Genomic DNA, 25,636 nt, shown 5'->3' on the forward strand with positions numbered 1-25,636 from the left:
AAAATGCTACAGGCTATTTTATTGTACGTATCTACAGATTTATGTTTTATACCCTGTCATTACTGTTGACATTATGACAATAAATTTCAGCAGCTACAAATGACAGGCCAGGCTTTCTTAGGCTTCTGTGAGCATGAACCTCTTTGGATTAAATACATTAGTAACATTCATAGTCCAATAATACTGATGATTAGTAGCATTTTTAGATGCTTATACTCATTCAAGGCTATAAGAAAATATATTGACAATATATCAATTTTACATAGATATAGAATATTCAGAAGAACAAAACTTCAAAATAATAAAACTAAATCCCATCAAGTAATTTTAAACAGTAAGAAAAACTGATTATAGTAGATTCATGCTGTCTATAAGCACCTTTTTGTGTTCTATATGTTTAGAAAATAAAGTCACCGTGCTAAGCAATTCAAAAATAAAAATGATGCTATAAAAATTTTTTAATGCTATGTAAAAAGTACATGTATACTTATGTTAGAGGGGCCAATGGCTTTATCTAGGCTATTTTGTAGATGCTTTTGAATCTCTAGTAGTTAAAAAATGTTTTGATTTTTTTATTTTTAATAAAAGTGGAACTTTGATCCAGTACTAGTGAGACATGCTTGTTAATCCCAGCTTCTCCAAAGAGTGGAACAGAAAAAACAAGTTCAAGTCCTATCAAGAATTACATGCATATTGTGTTCAAGGAAAGCCTGGCAACTTAGTAAAAAATCTATTGCAAAATTAAAGATAAAAGTAAAAAATAGAAGCAATTCTCAAGATCTAACTCATTGATAGAGCACTTGTTTAGCATACTAAAGGCTATAGATTCAACTCCCAATACTGTAAAATAGTAAAAATCTAACAGTAATTATATTAATAAATGAATTTTCATATGCTCTACACAAAGTTTCCCCCAGTTTTACACCTTGCATTTGCTACAAGTGATGCACCAATATCAACATCTTAATGTTACTAAATCTATACTTCATTCAGACATCATTTCCTAAGGTCCTTCTGGTGAAGAATTCTCCTGGGGTTTCACATTATGCTCTGTTGCCAACTCTCCTTAGCCTGGCTGTGACAGTTTTTCAGACAATTCTTTTTCTGATGACCTTGAAAGTTTGGATATGTGTGGTTCTGGCAGTTTGGAGCAATGTTGTTCAGGTTTCTCAATGTGTTCTTTCAAAAGAGTTACTACTGACAACCTGCAATTAGGAACAGGACTTACAGTTCACTTCCTTGAGGGTAGAATGCTTGCATAAATCACTGGGAAATCTTCCCTTTATTTATTGATCGAATAATTTATTTATATCAGTATGGACAGACTTACTTTATACATTGAGCTATTAGTCACTTCTAATTTATTTAGTTGTTCAATTTATTCCATCTTTGGTTCCTGAAAGCTTTCTAAATTTTCTTTCCAAGTTCTTTTCAAGTGTACCTAGTCATTCACATTTTGTTTTTCAAGTTGTGTAAATTATTTCCTTAGGTTGGCATCACAAGTAGAGGTTAGATGTGTTGAAAAAGTATCTTCAAATATCATTTACTAAAATTAAAATCGATTGATAAGGCATTGCAGAATAAAAACACCAAGCAATGATCACAAATGTGACCTGAGTTTAGAGCAGAACCTACCATCCTCAGCAATGATTACTCAGCCGTCTACTGTGCCCCAACCTCCCCTACCTTCCCCCACTTAAGCCTCTCCCCACTTCATTTCCCTTTACATTTCATATACCTGTATTCCTCTAACCCCTCTCAATATCATTCAAAATGAAAATAAAAACTTATATAGCGTTTCTACTAAAACCATGAATAAGATAAGGCTATCTACTCTCTCCAGCCGTACTTAACTGGAGAAACAATACTGGAAACTTAACTGGAGACACAAGAAGAGTATCAGGGGAAAATGAACAGGAAGGGGAGAAATTCAATCCTTGTTTATGAGTCTATACATAAAAGACCCTAATGGTTCCACCAGGAATCATTTAATATTAATGAATGCATTCAGCAAAGAAGTGTACAAAAGTAACACACACAAACAGCAATAGCCTTTCTGTATACCAATGCCAAGGATATTGAGAAAGTATAACAGCTTTAACAAATAGGGTTGGGAAAATTGGACATCTGACAATACTAGAATGAATACTAGTATGAATACTAGTATATTCATATTTACATTGAATTTATTAGATCCATGTAGGTAAATTCACACTGGTATATATTTTTATATGTACAGTACATATCAAATACAGAATCTGATACTTGCTAAGTTCCTGATTCAGGTGTGTCTTGAGACTGAGACCTTAATCCAAATAAATATTAGCATCACTCTATCTGCTAGTCATCCTCTTTCCATCGCTCACTGTTATAGCACTGATATAATCTGTCTCCCTCTTCACAAAAACTCATTCAATCAATTGGTGCCTGTGCTAGTTGTGTTCCCAAATAAGTTTGGGGGGGATTGATTGGATAATGGGGACTCTGACTTCATCAGTGAATTAATCAAGGATGCATAATTTTGATGGCATTGTTGGAAATCTTATGGTGACAACGGCTAGTTTACAGGGTGGGTCACTGAGACATGTCCTTACGGGATGTATACCATTATGCTCACTTGACCGCCATCTGTCCCCTGCATTCTGGCTGCTTTAAGGCAGGCTACTTTGGTCATATGCTCTTACAACCGTGATATTCTGTCCCATCTCAGTCTCAAAGCCTCAGATCTAACAAAACCGTTGAAGTTGTGAACGAAAAGAAGCAATCCCTCCCTTTAACTTGTTTGTCTCAAGTGTTTGACACAACAATAAAGCATCTAAGATGCCACCTTAATATTTTTAGGATATTTTATTCCCAAATACATTTAATGTCATAGTAGACAACCTTTCCATGCATTCTCTAATGGCACAGGGTCTTTTTGTTTGGTTTATTTTTTTATATTTAAAAATTTCCATCTCCTCCCCTTTTCCTCCCCCTTCCCTCCCCTCCCCTCCACCCATACCCCCTCTCCCTCCCTCTTCAGGCCAAGGAGCCATCGGGGTTCCCTACTCTATGTTAAGACCAAGGTCCTCCCAACAGGGTCTTTCAGTCATAACAAACCAGCTAAAGACAAACATGGGTTGATGTCAGAACACAGTCTCAGAATGGAGTCGAGCAAAGCAATTCTGAGTGCTTTGTAAGAAAGCTCCAAGCAAACAAGAGTCTTATGATGTCCATTTTTTCAAAAGTGTGGAACTGTTCTTGGGCTTTTGTGCCACTTCCAGGTGTAGCAGATAGTGTGAGTTTACTTTTTTCATTACACCTGGCCACTGATGTTTGTTTATACACCTCTATAGAAAAACAGGTTTTGCCATGTGTGGCTTGTCCTTGTGATTGTGTACTTTACACAGGTGACTCTTAATAACCCTCAGAGTATAAATTATTGAATAGTTTAATAAAGCCGGCTGGCTATTAGATGAGAGTGTAGTCTGCCTCATGTTCTGACTCCATTCTCCTAGATCTGACCACCTCGAGAGCAGTAAACAGATGGAAGTGACAATCTCAATTCTCTCTGTAGAGAAATGAGTGTTGAACCCTTGAAGAAAAGGCAGACAGTTGTGTCAGGACAGCACTACTAATTTATGGTCTTAATCCTCAGCCTCATTGGTTATATTTGACTGTATCTTTTGACCTTTCCTGAATGCTGCCAAAGTGGGAAATCAGCTTTAGTTACAGGAAAAGTCAAGGAAGCTTAATATGATTTGAGGTTGCAGGGTCGTCAGTACACTGGCCCCATTACTGATCATCATTTCAATTTTTTTTCACTTCCTTCTATTGTGAACAGTTTTTTTTACATTAGATATACAACATAAATACCAAAACCATGGCCAATACCTCAGTATGAAAATGCTCCAACCTACTATTATTATACAGTTTAGTCTTCATTAAAATCCAATCTGGAGCTCAACAGCTTTAGAATGGCTAGTTTGAATTGACAGGAGATGAGACACTGGATCTCCATGGATTTCCATGTGTGTTTTTTTCATATTTACAAGCTCTTTATAATAAGATTTTAATTTTAAAAATAAAGCTAAAAATATAGTTTACCATTGTTTTATTTCTGTTTTTGCAGGGGAAACTCAAGATTAAAAGGGTATAATGAACTTGGGAAAAGTGAATACCATTAATTATTCTTAGTTCAGAATTTTTCCAGAACTCTGTATTGAGTTGGATCTACACAAATAGGTAGCAGTTCACTCTAATTGCATGCATGCTTCTCTGCTGCAGAAGATTGGCAGAGTATGCACATGTGTGCCTGCTAGGAGTATAGCATGACCTAGATATGTTTCATGAGACATCACTTTTCAAGTTCCCATAAGTGGCTATCGGTGTTTGAATGTGAGAGAGTACCCTATAGGCTCACGTGTCTGATCATTTGGTCCCCAGTTGGTGGCACTTTGAGGGAAGACTTTAGACTCTTTAGGAAATAGAGTCTTGTTGAAGAAAGTGTGTGCCTGGGGATTAACAGGAAAACTCTACTTCCTGTCCACTCTCTGCTTCCTGACTGTGGATACAATAAGAGCTGCCTTAAGCATCTGCCACTATGACTCTCCCACCATGACTGGCCACAGTTTGGAGCTTTGAGTAAAAGTAAATCCTTCCTCCTTAAGTTGCTTTGCTTAAAGTGATTAAGATTAGAATCAAGAAAAGTAGTTAAGGCAGTAGTATTTTATTACTCAGATTATGGTATCACTGATGAAATCGTAAACCTGATTTTAATATCTGCCTTATGAATACATAATAGCAACAATGGCATAATATGCTATGGGAAAATAAAAACATGTATCAGAAACTATATATATATATATATATATATATATATATATATATCTTACAGTTTTAGTTAACAGATACTTTAGATTGCCATGCTAAATAAAAAATAAGTAACCAACACTCTAAACAAAGAAAAACATTCATAATACATTTTTGGGGAATAGTTTTCTAGGCTACTTCCTGTTGATCAGGGGTGCTGATAATCTTATGGGGACCTAAAGAAAATTTTGAATTATGGCCAAGTCCTGACTAGAATATTCTGTGAGGCTTGATCAACATAGACATCAGTCTTAAGACTGTTCTGAATGTAGATCAGACATCTGGGCCATCTGCTCCTACCAGAGATTTCTCAGGGGGGTCTTCCTTGATCAGATCTGATTTTTCCTAACCCAGAATGAATCCACCACCTCTCATTTCCTGTAGAAACAAAAGCAAAACTTCTTCTCCAAAGTAATGTATCTTTTGAATTAAATTTTGATGTCAAGGGATTTTCACAATATATATGTTGGATTAATCCAGCAACATTTATAATCAAATACCTTTTAGCAGCTTTTGCTCCTTTCTCAGCAGTCATACAATTCAAAGACAACACAATTATATACAGTATCCAGACTCTCTGTATATTTTCCATCTTAATGTGACTTTATTAAAAAAAAACTCTATTTCTTTTATTTTTAATTTTTTAAAACAAGGTTTCTCTGTGTATCTTTGGCTGTCCTGGAACTCACTCCTTAGGCCAGGCTGTCCTTGAACTCACAGAGATCTGCCTGTCTCTGCCTCCTAAGTGCTGGGATTTAAGATGTGAGCAGCCACACCCAACTTCTCTCTTTCTTTTTTTTAAGGACTTAAGCATTTTCTTTTCTCTCCCAAGCCTACATATATTTTTAAACACATTCTAAACTACTTAGAGTTTTTTAATCTGAATCTATCTTTATTATAGATTTCTCTTTTTCTGACCACATGAGTCTTTAATTTGCTAAGTGATATGTCTAGAATTAAAGCAATTAACAGAGTCCAAACAACCTCTACAACAGGAGAAAATATGTATAAACATACACTTGACAAATAATATCCAGAACATTTAAGAAACTTTGCAGAAAGATTTTAAGACAGGAAATTGCCTCAAGCAAATATTTCTCTCTCTCTCTCTCTCTCTCTCTCTCTCTCTCTCTCTCTCTCTCTCTCTCTCTCTCTCTCTCTCTCTCACACACACACACACACACACATACACACACACACAAATGTTCAGCAGGAATATGAAAAATGTACGAATTTCTTATCAGAAAAGAGAAAAAAATCAGCTCATTGTTCCGCTAAGAATGACTATACAGCCAGGCAGTGTTAGAGCACGCCTTTAATCCCAGCACTCTGGAGGCAGAGACAGGTAGATCTCTGAGTTCAAGGCAAGCAAGGTCTACAGAGCTAGCTCCAGGACAGCCAGGGCTACACAAAGAAACCCTGTTTTAAAAGGCAAATAAACAAAATAGAATGACTATAAAAAATTGATAGAGTGTGGGGGGAAAGCTGTTGACTAAAGTAAATGTTTGCATACTGTTGTTGGGAAAACAATATGAAAGTACCTTTTAAAAAATAAATAACCATATGACCCAACAATCCACTGCCAGATATACAGCCAAAGGAAAAGAAATCAGCACATCAAAGAGAAACTCGAACTCCAATATTATTTGCAACACCAATTCAATTGTCTACCAAATAAATAAGGAAGAAAATATGGCACATATCTTCAAAAAGAATAATCATATCCATAAAAAAGAAATTGTGTAATTTGTAGCATAAAGTGAAACAAGAAGACATTGTCAAGTGAACTAATCTGGGCACAGACAGGCATGAGGTGTGGTGATATCACAGTTGTGCTGGATCCTGAAACCTGATCGCATGGAGGATGGAAGAGGTAGATCTCAGAGGCTAGGACGAGTAGGACAGGGCAAGCTGATGACAGTTACTATACTGCAATAAAAAGCAGGAGGCTGATATCGTAAAATATGACGAGACAAGGATAGCATAATGCATATTTCAGAAGTTTAGAAAAATTATTTTTGAGGTTTTTCAAAAAGGAAAATAGAAAGACATGTGGGTAGGATGTGATCTAAGCACTAAACAAATGTATGTGTGTATCTAAACGCCACAATGTCTGACAGATAATAATTTTTTTTTTTTTTTGGTTTTTCGAGACAGAGTTTCTCTGCAGCTTTTTTAGAGCCTGTCCTGGAACTAGCTCTTGTAGACCAGGCTGGTCTCGAACTCACAGAGATCCGCCTGCCTCTGCCTCCCGAGTGCTGGGATTAAAGGCGTGCGCCACCACCGCCTGGCCAGATAATAAAATTTTGCATATCAGTTAAATTGAATCAGTTTTAAAAAATTAAAATGATTTATTTTTGTGAGAGTGAGTCTCTGATTCACTGGATCAGGTTATGACCACATACTTTAGAGACATAAAAAAGAGGTAAAGATCGTGCATTCTGAACTGTATCCATGGGTTCACGCCTCAGTTTCTTTTCCAAACTGTCTGAAAGCTTAATTTGTCTGTAGTTTGGTCTTGTTAGTGCAGTCAGACATGAAAAGTACTTGTCATAGTATTTCTCTTTAGACTCAGTGAGTGAGATGTGTTTGCACATGCATGTACGTGTGTGCGTGCGTGCATATGTGTGTGTGTGCGTGTGTGTGTGCGCATGTGTGCGTGTGCATGCATGCATGAAAAGGAGTATTAAAATATTGTTCCACACATATCCAGAACGTAGCAAGAAATACTGCATTTGGTCATCTTCCAGTTTTGTGCTGTTTTAAATATCTCACTGACTTTGTGTTTCCCCATGTAAGAAAACTACAGTAATACTTGATGGCATACTTCCCCCTCCCAAATTAATTTCAAAGTAAATAAAACAGGTTGTTTAACATGAATGATTACTGTGGACGTTGAAGCCAATACAACAGCATGCACATCAATGGAAACTCTAGTATTTCTTTGGTTGCACAGATAGTATATTTTGTAAATATCATTCCTACTCTACAGAACCATGAGGTCTCCTTATTAATTATAAGGGGGACTTGAAAGGGAAATCTGAATTATAAGTATTCTCACAATATTAGGTACTCATAAAAATGTGGAAAGTATGAATTCAGATATTTTAAAAACCTTATCTACTGAACTTTTGTTTCTGGAAAGACTCCTATTTATAAAATGTCACTGTCTTCTAAGTATTGCCTTCCACGACTGTGTTTCCTAGTCATCAAATATTTATAGCAACTTGCTGCGATAGCCATGTAACTGATTTGAGAACACGTTTTGGTCATTACTATCTCTTGCTGTTTGCCTGCAGTGAGCGCTCGCATAATTAGGGCTGAATACACTTCACTTTTAAAATTAAACCAAGCCTCTGGGAAAGAATCATGAAAATAGATGGTTAAAGGACACCCAGGCAATTAACAAGCATGATAAAGGTAAAAATTGAAGAGAGGAAAGTAGGTTAGGGACTTTTTCACTCTTCTTCAAACATAGCTTTCTGGTAGAGAAGAAATAAGCATCACCCTTATTTTACATAAAGAAAACTTCTTTAAAATAAAGAAATCCCTTTCTCAGTGAATTTTCTCCTCTTTTAAATGCACAATTCTGAAATATTCTGTTTAATTGACTCTTTTTGGAAAAAAATAAAAATCCTTCGAATTCTAAAATTATAAAGTGAAGATAGGAACTAAAAATAATAAAATGCTGGATTTCGATGGAGATAATTTTATTCCCAACATTTTTTTTCAAACTGGTATACAAAATTATTGTTCAATTTTTTTATAGACAAGGAGAAAGAGGGCAAGAGAGGGATGGGAGAGACTGGAGAGAGACATTAAGTACTAAGTACTGAATGTCACCTGATCCTTTTGCTGAACTAAGAACCCCATGAAAGGCTGTGACTGTTTCAATGGGGGAAGCAGACTTGAATGTATTGTATTAGTCTTTCTTTACAGTACATATGTTTCCTTTCTCTATGACAGGACTAAACAGGAAACAAATATATAAAGTGATGGAGGATTCTCATTGGCTAATAAACAAACTGCCTTGGCTTCTTGATAGGGCAAAATTTAGATAGGTGGAGTAGACAGAACAGTAAAAAGGAAGTGAGGTAGATGGCTCAGACAGTTGCCCCATCTCTCCTCTCTGGGGCAGACTGCCATGCCTCTCCTCAGGGAGCGAGATGTGATGAAGCCAGCCACCAGGACAGACGTGCTGAATCTTTCCTGGTAAGACACCACTTTGTGGTGCTACACAGATTATTCGATATGGGTTAGTCAAGATGTGAGTAAGAGGATGAAAATACTGGGCCAGGCAGTGTTTAAAAGAATACAGTTTGTGTGTTGTTATTTCCGGGGCATAAGCTAGCAGGCAGCTGGGAGCCGGGCGGGACGAAAAGCAGGCCTGCCCGCAGCTCCTCACTACAATAAAGAACCCGACAAGCTGGTGACCATCAATGTTTCACCCTATAGATGAGAGGAAAGGTCATTCAAACCTAGGGTTGTAATTTGGACTATTTGCACCCTGAGCGTGGGCCATATTCCTAACACAATGTCACACTGAGTAGCTTTACCTTAGTTTTATTAGAGTTTTGATATAAAAGCAAATCAGATCTGAGATTGAAACACAGATAAACGTAATACTTCCTTGCCCTTCCTTTATAACTTGGTATTTCCTTTCCAAAACTAAGACCTTCCCCTACCTTCTATTGTATAATAAAAACAGACAAAGAAAGCCACACAGAGTGACTTATTACAAGGCAAAGACCCTTGAATTCATACTTAACACAAGAAATAAAGCTCCATGACCAAACAGAGAAGCCCAGTGACCAGCACAGCCCCAAGTACAGCTCTTTTCCACCCTCCAAAAGCATAGCTTTCCTCATGCAGTAGTGGCTTTCTTGAATTTTCCTGTGGTTGACCACAGTTGCATATTCTTAGAGAACACATTTGGAGCCCTCATCTCAATGTTGAAACTGAAGAATCTTCATCTGCCCTCCCACAAGCGCTTTGTATTCTGTTGAAGACTTTGGATAGCATATTTGTCCATTCTTTCAGACTTGATTTTGCCGATCACATACCCAAGTGACACTGATCACTGTGGTCTCCATTCTGTGTTCTTGGAGACTAGTCTTTTATCCAGCTGCCTGTTTAGATGCAAGTTCCATCACCTTGGCAAAGCTATTGGTAGTTCTGTGCTGTTTCATCAAGAAAATATGTCTACTTTTGCTTTTTGTTTGGCCCTGTGGGCCATTTATGCTCAATATCCAGATGCATTTAAAAAAGACTTGGAGTTTTTAATTTTGTTTTCTGTATAGCTCAATTTAAAAGAAAAAAACTTGTGTTTTTTTAACTCTATAGCAAGTTTCCAGGTTAATTATTAACTAAAATCATTTGTAAGAGTGTATTTTACCTCTTCTATTACATTGCCCTTTAGTTCAGATTATATAAAAAGGAATGCATAGGTGTTTCATCCCTTTTACTTATCCAGCTTTCAAGAGAATCAATTCAATTTCTATCACCTTCAAAAAGTAATCATGTCCATATCCCAGTGAACCCAAACTTGAACAGACAGTGGATGTCTTTTCATTGAAGTTCTTACTCATTTTTGAAGATGACTTTCAGCTTCCCAATTCTTTCCTTCTATTCTAGCAGTGTGCTCTCTTGAAATCAGCCATCACTCCACTTCTGAAGACTTCTGCCCACTTGCCCAGGCTTATCCTAGTTTCAGAGGTTTTTCCACTGAGTGTGGGTGGTCCACCTCCTCTGAGTCTGTCACAGGCTCTTGTATATCATTGTCTTTCCTCCTATGTAGAAATTCTCACAGCATGGAACTCCCAAAGTTTTATGCCAGCTTACATATTATTTAGTTTTATAAGGACAGGGTGCTGTATAATAGAAGCATGTTGGTTTGGTTATCAGTTTTGGTTTAAGGGTTTGTTGTTTACTGGAGCTAATTTTGTATACTACCCTACATCACAATCTTTTCAAACTCAAGTTTTTTTTGTATTAAAAATTATTTCAAATTCAATATCCTGGTTCAATGTCGGTGATATCATTTCCATTAACTTTACACAGGACACACTGACAGATACCTTTGATTGGAGAATCTTTCCCTTCACTATCAATTTTGTGGAAAAAAATAAAATAAACCTGTTTCTATGGGGTTACAATTTAAAATTAAACTTACACATTGTTGAGTTGGTATTTTATTAATTAAGCCTAGAGTTCAATACTGTAAATAGTAATAGCCTATTCTTGTAAAATGGATTTTGAATATGCATTGTTATATCAAACATAATTTGGCACAGCAGAAAAGTAAACGACACTATAAAATCATACCATTCCTTCTAAATTTCACTGTGCAAAGGTACATGTTCACAGTTATATTTTGATCAAGATAGTACTTTTTTGAAAGGCAAAGGACATTTAAAAGGGGTTTTATTATTCTGTGGAAATAGAGCCATCTCACTCCAAGTACAACACATTGATGTTAAGGGATCCATTTATCAATGTTCTAAAACCCTAATTCCTACGATGAAGGTGCTGGGATGTGGGCCTCTCCATCACAGCTAGATCATTAGAATGGAACTCTCATGTTTGCCTCTTTATAAGAGAAGTCACAAGAGATCACTGGCCCCTTCTGCCTTGTGAAGAGACAGTGAGAAGACAGTCACCAATGAGGGATAGACCTCATCAGACACGTGTTAGTGCTTTGCCCTTGTCCTTTCCATCCTCCAGAACATTTATAAGGAGTCTAGACTGCAATATTTATAACAGCAGCCCAACTGAACAAAGGCACGAAGACACCCTTAATACAAATATGCCCAAATTAGGAAAACCCCACATAAAATACAGCATCCTAGTAGACAGAAGGGATGAAAGTGTATAAGAACAGTATTGTCAAGGTCTAAAAATCATATTTCTAAGTGAATGTTCCTGCAACGGGATAAAATAAAATGATTAAGTACCTACACTAAATTAAAACCTTCAGCATTTTGAACGAGAGTGGCATAAGGTTGCTATAATCTTGCTCATGGAAATTACATATGGAAACCAAGATAGTGCATATTATTGTTAAATTTCTAAAATTCCTTTTATTCAAATTTGGGAGCTCGCCTTGTGGCCTGTATGCTGCTGGGCTTTTGAATATAGCATTGAAAATAGCAAAAATCTGTGCTCTAGCAAGGTTTAAATTACAGGTAAGGGGCAATGAAAGAAATACAACATTTACTATAGCAAATCATACTGAGGCCCCTAAAGATAAGGAAAGGCTAGAAAATAGAGAATAACTGACAATAAGGGTTATTGTGTGTTTAAAATTTTGCTAAGGTTGTTTTTGTGTATAACTTTATATAATTATAAAAGCACTATCAAAAAATATCAGCTTTGTGGCCATGTATATAAAAATGCCTCCTTTTCTCTTTATGACAATTTACTAGAGCATACATTTTCAATAAGTACTTTAAAGAGAGAATAAAGTAGATCTTTGGAGATACATCAATTTACAGTTAGTGAAAGGAAACAGTGGAAAACTCAGTGATATTACTAAACAGTGCGCTAATTCACTGATATGTCCCGAGGATTATTTATTCAATGCTGTTTTTTTCATTTATAAATTTAAGCCTAGGTTTGGATTTAACTTCACTATAAATTAATAAAAATAGATTTGGTTTTATTAACATTATTTTCCAAGCTAGATTGTGCAGTTTATATTTTGCCTTCTGGATTCAGTAGTAACTTCATTTTTGGCTATGTGTCTATATCATTACTGTTGAGACATAAGAGAATTAAAAGAAAATTTAATGTATTCACCAGTTGGCTTCAGCAACATTAAGTAAGCAAAAAATTTTCAGAGAATCACAGTCCCCTCTTTGCCCAGGAGTGTTTCTGGTTAAAATTTTGTGCTTTGTTTAACTTACTGAACAACCAGGAACAAACACTCATTATTAAATTACTCACAATCAGGAATCTAACCTCAGCATCAGACTCATTCCTCACTGGTTTTTAATGAGCATGCAAAGTTTCTGCATTGCATTTTCAAGCATACATACTCTCACATCTCTGTGGCCCACACCTCCGCTGTACCTTTCCATCCCTGGTATTTTCCCTTTTCCTTCCTTATAACGTGGGTTACATTACTGTCCTCATACTCACCCACTCTCCTTTAAAATCTGCTTTTTCTTAACTCATGGGGTCCATTCTAGTTTCCTGACTTCTACTCTCATTTGCTAACACATAAAAACATTAACCTAGGATCTGCTTATGAAAGAGTATGTAGTATTTGTCTTAGCCTGTTACTTAACTGTAGTATGAATGTAGTAACTTCAAGTTCCATTCATTTTACAGAGATTTTCATAATTTCATTTTCTTTACAGTTGAATAAAATTCTATTGTGTATATGTAACACACTTTTTCTTATCCATTCATCTGTTCATGGACATCCAGTCTGATTTCCTTTTCTTGATGTTATGAATAGAGTATCAGTGGACAAAGGTGTGCAAATCTCCTTACATTTGGATGTATGATCTTTTTGAAAATCAAGCCTTTGAGTTGACAGTGAATCTGCTTGTTAAAACAAGACTTTCTAGCTATAATTCTGTTATAAAACTTTGGAATGGGACTGATGGAACAGGGGACCAAACCGGACTCTCTGAATGTGGCTGACGGTGGAGGAGGACTGAGAAACCAAGGACAACGGCAATGAGCATGAACTCTACAGCATGGATGGGCTCACTGTGAGCCTTGTCAGTTTGGTTGCTCACCTTCCTGGACTTAGGGGGAGCTGGGAGGACCTTGGACTTAACATAGTGAAGGGAACCCTGATGGCTCTTTGTCTTGGAGAGGGGTGGAGAGGGAGTATGGGTGGAAGGGAGGGGAGGGAAGGGGGGGAGGAGGGAAGGAGATGGAAATCTTTAATAATAATAAAAAAAAAACTTTGGACCCAAACAAAATTCTATTCATCCTTTTTCGCATGTTGTTCTTAATGTCTTAACGTTGTTTTAAAATATACATAGAACAAGAATTCTTTTTTTTTTTTTGAGACAGGGTTTTTCTGTGGCTTTGGAGCCTTCCTGGAACTAGCTCTTGTAGACCAGGCTGGCCTCGAACTCACAGAGATGTGCCTGCCTCTGCCTCTCAAGTGCTGAGATTAAAGGCGTAACCACCACTGCCCCACTGCCCGGCAGAACAAGAATTCTTAACATCAACTCCTGAAATAAATATACTTAAATGGAACCATGAACCTCTTAAAGCCATAGACAAAGCATTGCATATACATGTTTTTTTCAAGGGCACAGGGTATTAAACCTTCAGTCTGATCCTGGACATATTCTGTAAGTTTGGTGGAGATATCTTCAGAGCGGAAAGATTTTGGTAGAGAAAAAGTCATAGCCCAGGTAGACATAGGAAGTGTGTTTCTACACAGAGACTGGGAGTCTCCCTTTTCTGAGGTTGTGACCATGAGGGTTTCAGAGGAGACTGGAGCACATCCAGAGCTGGTGGGCATTCAGGACAAGGATTCTCAGGGTACAAAGTAGCACTTGTCCTGATTGCCACCAAGGATGCTTTAGCGGTGGTGACTCAAGTAGATGCAAAGGACTTTGAGCTAAAGCGTACCATGTCTTATCCTTGGCCTTGGGAGGCTTGACATGCAAAGCCCCAAAGAATTATGGCTACATTTGTTTTGAAAAAGCTGTTGCAATCCATGACTAACTTCCCAACATGCATCTAAGGGCAGCCATGATCTGTGGGTGAGTGCCACTAACTCTGCAGCAAAAGAATACTTTTTAGCTTAATTTTTCATTTGGGTTTTCGATGTTCTTTGTTTTAAGGTTTTGTTATATTTTTTTGGTTGTTGTTCTGAAGAATGGTTTAACATTTGATAAGGTGGCATATACTGACTGATCTTTTATACCCCCTATGGGACTAAATGGTTATTTTTATGAATAAAAAGTCTTTTTTCAAAAAAAGATAAAAAGAAATCTAGTAAACACTAGTATGCATATCTAACCATAAATGACTAGTAATCAGTAAGTATAGACAATAAAGAATTGAGACTATTTATGTTATGTAATAATATGCAACCATACCCACATCTATGGCAAATTTCTCCTGCGTATTTTATATGCATATAAACAGCTCCCTACCATCTCCAACAAAAGTCATTTATGTGGTTGCATGTGGTTATTCAACAAATTGTTGCTCAGAACAAAGACCCATTAAAGATAACCATTGAACCTATAATTGACATTTATTTAGAAATAAAAAACACTGGTTCTGATATATATCATATGATTTTAATGCCTATGAACACATCTTTTCAAGGTAGTGTAATTTAAAAAATAAAATTGTTGGTAAATGTATCTATTTTAGAAAAAATGGAATGATGTAATTTTTACAAAATTTTTAAACTTCTTTTGCTTTTAAAGGAGGTTATCCTATAGCCCAGGCAGGCCTTGAACTCACTATTTAGCCAGTTCTGGAACTGAGCTCCTAATTCTTTTAATTCCACATCGAAATTACAGGTGTGCGCCACCATGCCGCACTAATGTTTTTCAAATTCTTTCAATATATTTCCAAGAAGCCATTTTTCCAGACCATTAATTTGACAATAAAAATAAAATAAAAAATTTAGCAAGTTATGATTCATCTTACTTGGCTCATATGGAACATTTAATTAATCTGCACTAAGATCCCAAATGTTTCGATTATGCCATTTTTCTATGAAAATGAAGATTAGCAGAAAGCAGTACGTGGAACACAGCTATTCAAATTTTCTCTAAAATCTATTTCTAAATGTTTGGTACTCTATAACTTAATGCTAGCTACACTGTTTTATAAAAATCAATATGTCCAGAATATTTTGCAGGAAGAGGGTGAATTAGAGGCTTCCCAACGCTAACTGTTTCATGAGTAGACATATTTCATGTGGCCCACAGAAAATATGGCATGGCTTAGTAGGAATTCTGCTGTGCAAATGCCTAAGAAGGTAAATGGAGGAAAATATCTGCAGTTTGCAACAATGAAATGTTCTTCTGTCTCATGAGCCCCTGCCTAATTAATCCTGAAGATCAGGGCCGGATGGAACACTCAGTTGTTAAGAACACTAGCTGCTCTTCTAGAGAACCCAGGTTCTATTCTCAGCCCCCAGATGGAGTCTCACAACCTTCGTTAATTCTCATTTCGGATCATTGTACACCCTCTGCTGGCACCCACTGTCAACAGAAATGTATGTGTTACATAGCACAGACATATATGTAGAAAATCATATATGCAGATAAAAATAAATGAACAAATACATTCACAAGAATATCAGAGAATGTACTTAGGAAACATTTTTGTTTGCTTGGCTCACCTGCCATAATTCTATTTGAATTTTACTCCTGTAATAATAACTAAATGTAGAGATTGTTAACTGCCCCACATAATCTGCTAATCATAGTCACAAATGTACATCTATAAATTATGCATAATGTATGTATATATAATGAGACAAAAATATTCTTTTTCAAAATCTCACGAGTTCCATGTATTAATTTTCTCATTTTGTAATTGAATAAACTGAGACTCTCAGTGACTAAGGTTTTAAACCCGTATAATTGCCTCAAAATATTAGTAAGCCCCGTAGTTTTTCTTCTCACATGAAATAGAATTAAAAGATTATCAGAACATATAAACCCTGCTCTGTTTCTGCTGCTGCACATGCCTGATTCCCAAAATAAACCATTCTATTTCTTTTAGCATTTAACTCGTATTTCAAAGAGAAATCAATTTATTGACTCTAAACAGTGTTCACTTCCATTTATAGAAGTTGAAGATGTGTCTTCCTTTCACCAAACAACCCACATTTACCTTTCTCCTGCCCTTTCAGAGTAATTGGCCCATCATTTTTAACCAAACCATAACAGGTATTACTGATGGCTAAACACAGCAAACTTGGTTTTTCAGTTTCACAGACTTTTGGCTCCTTCTGGAATTAATAAGGGTCCTTTGTAATAGCTCATATTCAATTATTATACTAATATTTGTATGAAAACTAGAGACTTCTCATTTTAAATGATGTGTAGAATATCTATGATATTTTTTCAAATGCTGATGTAACTTTTTTTTCTCCTCCATCTTTCTCTGCTTCCCACGCTTGGTTAGTCCAGTTGCCTTCACTACCTCTTGGGCATTATCCTCTTTCTTTCTTTGAAAGCTCTTTTTGAAATATCATTTCCCACTTTGCGTGTCTACACAGTGTTCAGTCTAACTCCCTGTTGTTTTTCTGGAGCATATTAACGAGGAACTTTGGAAGAAATAAAAAGGTTACATGGATGACTTTGTTGTAGTAATTCTAAATTTCAACATTTAGTCCTTACTAATTCCATATTTTAATTTTAAGAATTAATTCTATATTTTCACATATGATTTGTATTTTCTACTTTACTTTCCCTTTTTGTCTCAGTTTGAGGCATTTTCTCACATAAATTTATTCAGTTATTTCTTTTAAAATTTATTTTATGATCATTTTATGTGTATGAGCGTTTTCCATACATGGATGTATGTACACCCCATATATGGCTGGTGTCCATGGGGAACAGAATAAAGCTTTGCATCCCCAGGAACTAGAATTACAGATGGTTGTGAGTCATCTGTTAATTCTGGGAACCCAACCCGCATCTTCTGCAAGAGCAGTCCGTGCCCATAACTGCTGAGACATCTCTCCACTTCCCAAGAATAACTGCTTAATATCCTACTCAAAAAAAAAATCACTGCAATTATTGTATGGATAAAATATTTTTCCGAGAATATCATGCTGTATTTGCAGTGCTGCCATTTTTCCTTTTACTACTGTCTCCGTCCTTTGAACTTTATTGTTTGGTTTGATTTTCTTTCATAATGGAGACGAGAGTGAAAATTTTGGCGATGTTTTTACTTTCAGCTACTGAACAATGCGATACCACAAAATAATTACAGCCTCTATGGATATGTGTAGGTCTTTGGCAACAGAATTAGTTAATAAACACGATTTTGCAATGTATGCCCATCATCAGAGATATTTTTCACTTGTTCCCTGACTGGGGATAACTGACAGGACTCCAAATATGCTAACACTAGCACTGAGAGCTCTACATTCAGTAAGGAAACCCTTGTTTAATCTGTTTGCAGTCTGACTTTCCTAGAGCTGCTTCTAAACTGATCCAATGTCTATCCCTTCCAAGATTCACTGGTCAAATGACTTTGGACATGAAGCATTTTCTTCACCAGCTATTTCCCAGAATACTTCAAGATCTCTTATTCTCTGCTGCTTCTTCTTTCTGCTGGTCTCTGTGGATAAGCATATTTCCATATTATTTTGGAGTCATTTCAGGAAGGAGGAAGGGTAAGTGATTAGGCCAACTAATCATGTTTCCCTGAGAGTTAAGGGGATTCTTCATGCTGGTACCTCATTCCTTATTGGGTGAAAATTAAAATGACAGAATTAAGATTCAAAAAGTTATGAGTGCCTGGCCCAGTTCTCATTATAGATCTATGTCACCGTGTTCATGCCACTTAATCTTTCTGCATTTTCATCTATTCCTTTGTACACTGGGCCGCAAATGCAATGTTTGGATTTCCAAGTCATACATAGCAGTGGAGACAAGATTCCAGGTGCTGTTGTGGGAGAACACAGAGCTTTCACAGCCCGTTTCTAAACCTATTGACTCTAAGATTCATTGTGTGTGGGTAGAGCCATGAGCTGACTCTTTATTTATTCATCCAGTAACTATAAATTGAAAGCTAGTATATAGACAAAGCAATATTACTCTTAGGGGAATTGAAACTATACCACCTCACAAAAACATGTAAAATGCAAGGATAATCACATCAGTACTACTGATGGTTACTAAAAACTGATGTCTAACAATGTAGGCAAAGATAAATCAAAGGCACCACATCTATAGAATCAATAGTATTCAACAAAAAAACTAAAATATAATGCATTGATAATGCTTGGTTAACCCTGAAAATAATAGCATATTAAGTAAAAGAAACTGGTAAAAAATAAATACTAGATACTATGTGATCCAACTGCCAGGAAATTTCTAGGATAATTTCTACGAAACCATCAACATAAAAAAGATTGGTGGTTGCTTATCGATGAGAGTGCATGAGAAAGAACATACAAACAGTACTGCTAATGAACATGAAGTTTCTAAATGTCCTGAGCATCATTATGATGATGGGCACAAAACTATGTTAAACTAAAGAAAATATTAAATTTTATACTTCTAATTAGCAAATGGTATAACATAAAAATTATGTTTCAAAACATTGTTAAGAAGTCCCCTAAAAAGTATGGAAGGAAAGGGGAGCTAATATGTGCATTATTACAACATTGGCTTTGAGAATTTTGTTGGCCTTTATCATCATTCTTTTAATTTTTTTAATTTAAGAGAGATAAATAACATGAAGCGAGGTGAGTAGAAAGTGTAAAGGATGTACGAGGAGTCAGTGAGCAGGAAACAATATGATAAAAAATAAACTGTATTGAATTCTCAGAGAATAAATTTTAAAGAAGAGATATTAGGAAGACAAAATGGAGTAAGACTTAAGAATGTAAGCAGGGCTTTAATTCTGGTGCAGGGACATGCACAGAAACGATAAATTCTGGGAATATATATAGGCAGCACTAGTTAGACTAGACTTGGTAGGACAAAAAAGAAAAGAGAGTTTGGGCAGGGGACATGTTGGGCTTTGCAAGAGTTAGATAAGGAAAATGGAGGGTGAGATACGATTTATTTCATTTATATATGTGTGAGATTCTCAAATATAAGAAAAAAATTCAATTTAAAGACAATTCCTACATAAGAAAGGTATTCTTTTAGAGAAAATTACTTAGTGTGTGTGAAAATGATCTTTTTTCTGCTGAAGACTTTTTTTCCTTCAATGTTACTGCTCTGCCTCTTCTCCTAAAATATGGTGCCGGTATAATTCATAGTCTGGTATGCATTTACAAAGAATAAGAGCAAAAACTTTGTCCTAGACCCTGAAAATAGTCTATAGTCTTCATGCAGTTCTAATTTACGTACTTTCCATGCATTAATGCATATTCTTAATGCTAATATTGTACTTACAAGGGACTATATTTGAAAGGGTTCATGTAAGTCCAATATCTTTTGCAAAGCTATGAGATGAATTATCTGAGAAACAGAAAAAGCCTACCCTGAATGGGAAGGATATCACATTCAAATTGCATAAAGTATATTTTGCTGGTATCATGCTCCCAATGGGAGATAGATTCACTGATGGCAAATATGCCAAATTATAGAATCTATTTTAGCTGTGTACCACTGGTGATGATACCTTGGTTTGTAGTTTTTGTTAAGGCAAGATACAGTTGCGTTCAGTACAGTTAACTAAACACATAATGAAATTAATAAAGGCTTGTAATATATGTAAATTTTGTTATTATTTTTTATAACTTTGTTATATTTTTTATAATTTTATTATTAGTTTTAATATAATAAATATGGTTGGTATAGTATACATATCTACTGATTCTCAATTTATAGCAAATCCTCAAAAGCATTCTTAAAATTTATTCATAAAAAATAAAAATTACTTTATAATTTTTAGTTTTCTATAACCAAAATGCTTATATCTCTATAATATTTAGTACATGATATTTAATTCCAGAACATTAAAGTAAAACTTTAAGTCATGAACTATAGTAAAATGTAACTTAATAAATCCATAGGTTAAATATTTTAAATAAATTTTAATTGGGCTTACCACTGACATAGTCCTTATTAAAAAAAGCTTAATTAAATCTAAGATATAAAAAGATACATATAACATAGAAATACATCTTTCTGAATTATTCTGGCTCTGTTGATATGGGAGAACAAACATATTGCTGGGAGAATTCAGAGTGCTGCCAGCTTAAAGACATTGTAAGAGTAAGCTAATTGGAACTCCAACCCCAGAAGGTTGAATTATTTCCTTTGATGAACTGGAGAATGGGGTTGAAACCTTCCTTCCCTAATGAGCATGGCAGTGACCTCTGACATCAGTAGTAACTGTGAGGCAGACACAGAGGGGCGAAGGTGCTGTTATCTTTAAAAAGTGATGTCTTACCTTCAGCATTTAAAGCACAGTAGTTTTGTACACAGTTTTTTGTGCTAATAATGAGAAACAGAAGTCAAAATACAACACACACACACACATACACACACACACACACACACACACGTACCCACGCGTGTCCCATAACAAGGAACACAATGTCAGCTGGCTTCTTCGTAGAACAGGGGCATTTTGTTTAAATGAACCATTGTGTGAGCATGGGCCAACAAAGTAAGATCAGAATCCCCCAAAATAGAAAACATCATGGTAAAAAGGTTTTTTTTCCAAGAGAAGTTGTTCTCATGATGAAATCATAATCTCACCATGGTAGTGGATAACTTAACGGGAACTTGGTTAGTATGTCCATGGCTCTGAGTTTGACCCCTAGCAATACACAAACACCACGCAACTCACAAAACCACACACACACACACACACACACACACACATCCACTAAAGCAGTCTAAATATTTTTTCAGCATGTTTGAATAATTATATCATAACTAGCAGTTGGCTGTGAGATCACAACACTTGTTTATCGTCACATAATGATTAAATAGGAGAAAATTATAGTTTTAATTAGTAAATGTGTAACTACTACTGCTTCTTTCAAAATATTAAGACTTAACCTTAAAATTAAATGTGTGTTGTTAACACGAATTCCAAAAAGGCAGAGACCATGGCTTCAATGAACAGAACCACAGCTGTGTGAATTACTGTAAGATATCTATCACAAACTGGAGAGTAACTGAGGAAGAAGTGCAATCTGGTCTCCGTGCAGAGACACAACTGTACATACACATGCACACACACACATACACACAAACACACACATGGGAGGTGAGGAGAATCACACACAACAACAACAACAACTCTACGTACCTACTAATGTTTGTCCCGGTCTTGATGATTAAATATCACAGGGAAAAAAAGTATGTTTCCTAGCTCCTTCCGCAAGGTTTCTTATAGTGTCGCTATCGCTGATCTCATCTTTACTCCCTGAAGGTTCCTGCCATTATCTTCTCCAGAGAAATAAAGGGAAACACAGAGCCTCTGCCCTAATTACACTGGAAGTGGAAGACTGTTACCTGCCAGACACAAAAGTAGCACACTTGGACTTTGGTGAGCAGAAGAGCCACTAGCTAGCTGTCTGAACGCATCAGCTGGAGCACAGCCCTCTCCTAGAAGGAAGTGGGAAAGGATCTCTGCCTGAGATGTCACCCCAACATGGCCACCAGAATATTAGGCACAACACTAAAACCATGGTGCGTCGTACAGAGAAGTGCCATGCTGCCCTCGGCAATTTGGGGATGGGCAACAAATGCATAGGGCACTCTCCTGGGCTCACAAAGAGCTATGAACGTGACAATTTGTTTCAGACTTTCCAAAACCAATGCCCTTCCTCAGAAATGTAGTCTTGTGTGTTACTCTCTCTGTTAGCAGATTAATCAACTTAAATTTGATGATTTAGTAATTTCGGCGAAAGACTTCCCTTAAAGTCCTTCCTTAGGAAAGGTCTGAGATGAGCCAATCAAAACCATCAAATTTTCCAGCAACAACTGAAGGCCACTTGAACATTGCTTTCACTGTAGAGAAAAAAAGTTGCTGAAATGTTGTCTGGTTTTGGTTGTGGGTTTAACAACTACATTTTTTTTTGCCATGTCATAGGTTTTGGAAATGCTTGCATTTGGTATTATGACTATACAAAAATATGAATTAGTAACTTCTTCTGAGCCCAAACAGGTACAATATGTCCAAGATCCTTAGTTTGTCATTTTTAGAAAACAAAGGTAGACTGCAATATTTCATTTCAATTTTTTCAGATATCTCCTACAAAAATTTTGCATAATACCATTGCTGTTATGTTTCCTCTGTGCAAGGGCAATCAAGTCTGTGCTAGAGTTTGTTAGTATATAGCTCGTTCTCAGTCCTCATTCACTTCTGTGAAATGCAGGACAAAACCTCATCACCACTTGGTCTCACCTCCCACCTTTGCTCAGTGTTTGCTTTTGCTTCACCAGATTTTCTTGGGGAAATATGTAGAATCCCTTAATTTCACTCATCCACGGATTAAACATCTGATTCCAATTCACAAAAAGTTGCTATATGCCCTATATACTTTTAGAAAAAAGAAATGAGAGCGGGACTTTAGTTATTTGATACAGGCTGCTATTTTGAAAAGCACCATTATTTTTCTATTGATAAATACATAAAAGTATCCTTAGAACTCATTTAATTAAATGTGATATCAGCTAAATAAAGTTTAGCACTTTGGGCATGTTATCGTTGAATGTCATAATCTTTTTCAAAACATAGCTCTCATTTTTCTTATTAAGACTGTTGACTATTCTCTTGCAAAGTTTTCCTTTTGAAATGTATAGTATCGTTTGGATTATATTCCCATGGAGGACTGAAAAAGAGATGGTATTCAAAACCCGCTTTTAAAATTCAAAAGAGCGTAACAACCTAGTTTGCCTAGGATGGGACAAGACCATCTATGAGTTTGCCTTTCCAAATATCTTCCTCGCAGATGAAGCATACTTGATTACTCGGGAGGCTCTTTTAGCCTGAACATTCTTTCAATTGAACCCAATAATCCACAGACAATAAATGGCATTAACTATTGTAAGCCCTTCAGGGATTTTCCTATGTGTTTTTGAAAACAAGAATTTTAAAGCTAAATCTTTCATATAATACACCCACTCCGTGCACAAGAAGAGAGACTGCTGATTTCTGAGGCGACAAATATCTTGGGAAAGATGGGCAATCTTCTCCCCAAGCTTTCTTTGCTGGGCTGTAGTCCACGGTTAACTCGATTCAGAACTCTGGACAGCTCCCTCCCTTGCCTGCAGTTCACAATTTCGGTTAGTTTCTGAACTGCTCGAAGTAATAATGCTTTTTGTTGCTATGTTTGCTTGCGGTTTACCAGGAGGCTAAACGCTCGGTGTGCACATACACTCCTTTTGTTGCTGTGTTTTCCCCCTTGTTCGAACAAACTAGATAAACAAACAAGTGGATCAGCCGGAGTTGCTAGTTGGGGATTTTCAGAAGGACTCTCTGCTTATGTTCAGAAGCGGCGTGTCACGCTAATAAGAGGATCTACTTCACGACCTTCATTTGTCAGTCTCTAAACGTGCTTATTAACCGAATGAATACTCGGGCTACAAATAAGATCAGGAAACTCATATTAATTTTCTCCTGCTGACAGCACTGCTGTGCCCTTCCTCCAAGGCTGGGAAACTGGAAAGACATTTCTGAAATGGATTTGTAGTCAAGGTCAAGAGCGGGTGTCGCTCTATTTCAGGAGGGGGGCTCTAGAAACGCCCCCCATCTCTGTTTCGGGAACTCGAAGCTTCCCGTCACGCTCCTGCCCAGTTGGGCAGCACTGGCTCCGCTGAAACCTCAAGTCACAGACTACCCAAGCCAAGCAAGCACAAGTGTCCTTCCTGTGCCTGCCAGTCACTGATCTGGAGAAATGCGGTGGTGACAAGAGCGTCTATAAGCATAAGAACAACATATTAACACTCCCAGGGGCGAGAGTGGCAGGAACAGCTAGGACCTGTGAGTCATTGTCTCCAGTTTCCTCATCTCCGGAATCCCAGAAGCATCTTTTTCTCTTTGGGGAGCAGCGCTAGCAAGGATGCCTGCCTTACTCCTAACTCTCCCGTTACCGAAGTAAAAGTTTCCCTAGCGAAACTTAGCCACCTCCCGTCCAGGGGCCATAGTGGCCTTCTTCCCTCCCCATCTAACCCCCGGAGCTCAGCAGACAAAGGGAACGAGCTTCGCTGGCGCCCTGGGGAGAAGAAACTCCCTACCCCAAACCTTTCCTGGATGGAAACTAGTTGAAGAGTTGAGTCTGGCCAGTTTGAGTAGGAGCCACGGGCAGCGCTGCCCCGCCTGCCCCGCACCCCGCTGCGAGTCCCCGGGGCGCCCCCTCCCAGGGGCGCGGTAGGATGCTGGAGGGCGCGCCTAGGGGGGATCGGAGTGGGGCGACGCCAGGGAGCCCTCACCTGAAGTCACTGTACGGGTGGATAATCCAGAAGCCTGCAGTTTTAACCCTTTCCTGCTCCTTCTCCACCGCCTTCTGGCTGCCGAACATGCGGAGGGAAAATTTGTTGACCCCGGGCTGCAGCATGGAGGTGAACTGCCTCTGCATGAAACCATACTGCCGCCGGGGACCCTCAGCATCCTCGAAACTGCCCGCCGGCTCCTCGCCGCCCCCGCCGTCCACCTTGAAGCACACGGAGTTACCGTGCTCCTTCCCCGCCGTGCTGCTCCCCGGCGGGGTCCCCAGGCGCTTGTCGGCCACCGCCGGCCCCGTCGCGGACGCCTTGGAGGGGAAGACGCTGTTGCCATCGTCGCGGCTGTTGGACGCGGACTTGGGCTTGCCGCCGCCTTCCATGCCCGGAGGACGCGGCCGGCGACGGCGCGGACTCCAGACTCGCCGGGGGCTCGAGGCCGAGGGCCAGGGGCCGGAGCCGGCTGCCCGCGAGCCCGGCTGCCCGTCGCGGCGGCGGCGGCGGCGGCGGCAGCTGCTGCTTCCCGCCCGCGCCGCTGCTCAGCTGCGCGCCTAGCTCCCGCCGCCGCCGCTGCCCTCAGTGGCTTGCGCTCCGGGCTCTGCCGCGCCTGGTGCTGAGGCTGAGGATGCGGACGCGGGGCGAGGCTCAGCTCAGCATCCGCGCGCCAGCGCTGCCCCTCGGCTGCCCCCTGC

The 25,636-nt window shown here is 37.9% G+C and overlaps 1 protein-coding gene across 1 annotated transcript in view; it reads right to left on the minus strand.

Annotated features, from left to right (window-relative positions):
- Hcn1 (hyperpolarization activated cyclic nucleotide gated potassium channel 1) overlaps window positions 1–25,327 on the minus strand; it is a 342,629-nt gene extending 317,302 nt beyond the window's left edge. Inside the window, exon 1 of the mRNA XM_038323575.1 lies at window positions 24,936–25,327. Coding sequence (XP_038179503.1) covers window positions 24,936–25,327 — 392 coding nt within the window. The remainder of the gene's footprint in view (window positions 1–24,935) is intronic.
- Between the last annotated feature and the right edge of the window lie 309 nt (window positions 25,328–25,636).

Source organism: Arvicola amphibius, chromosome 3 (genome assembly GCF_903992535.2).
Source record: "Arvicola amphibius chromosome 3, mArvAmp1.2, whole genome shotgun sequence".
NCBI classification, from domain to species: domain Eukaryota; kingdom Metazoa; phylum Chordata; class Mammalia; order Rodentia; family Cricetidae; genus Arvicola; species Arvicola amphibius.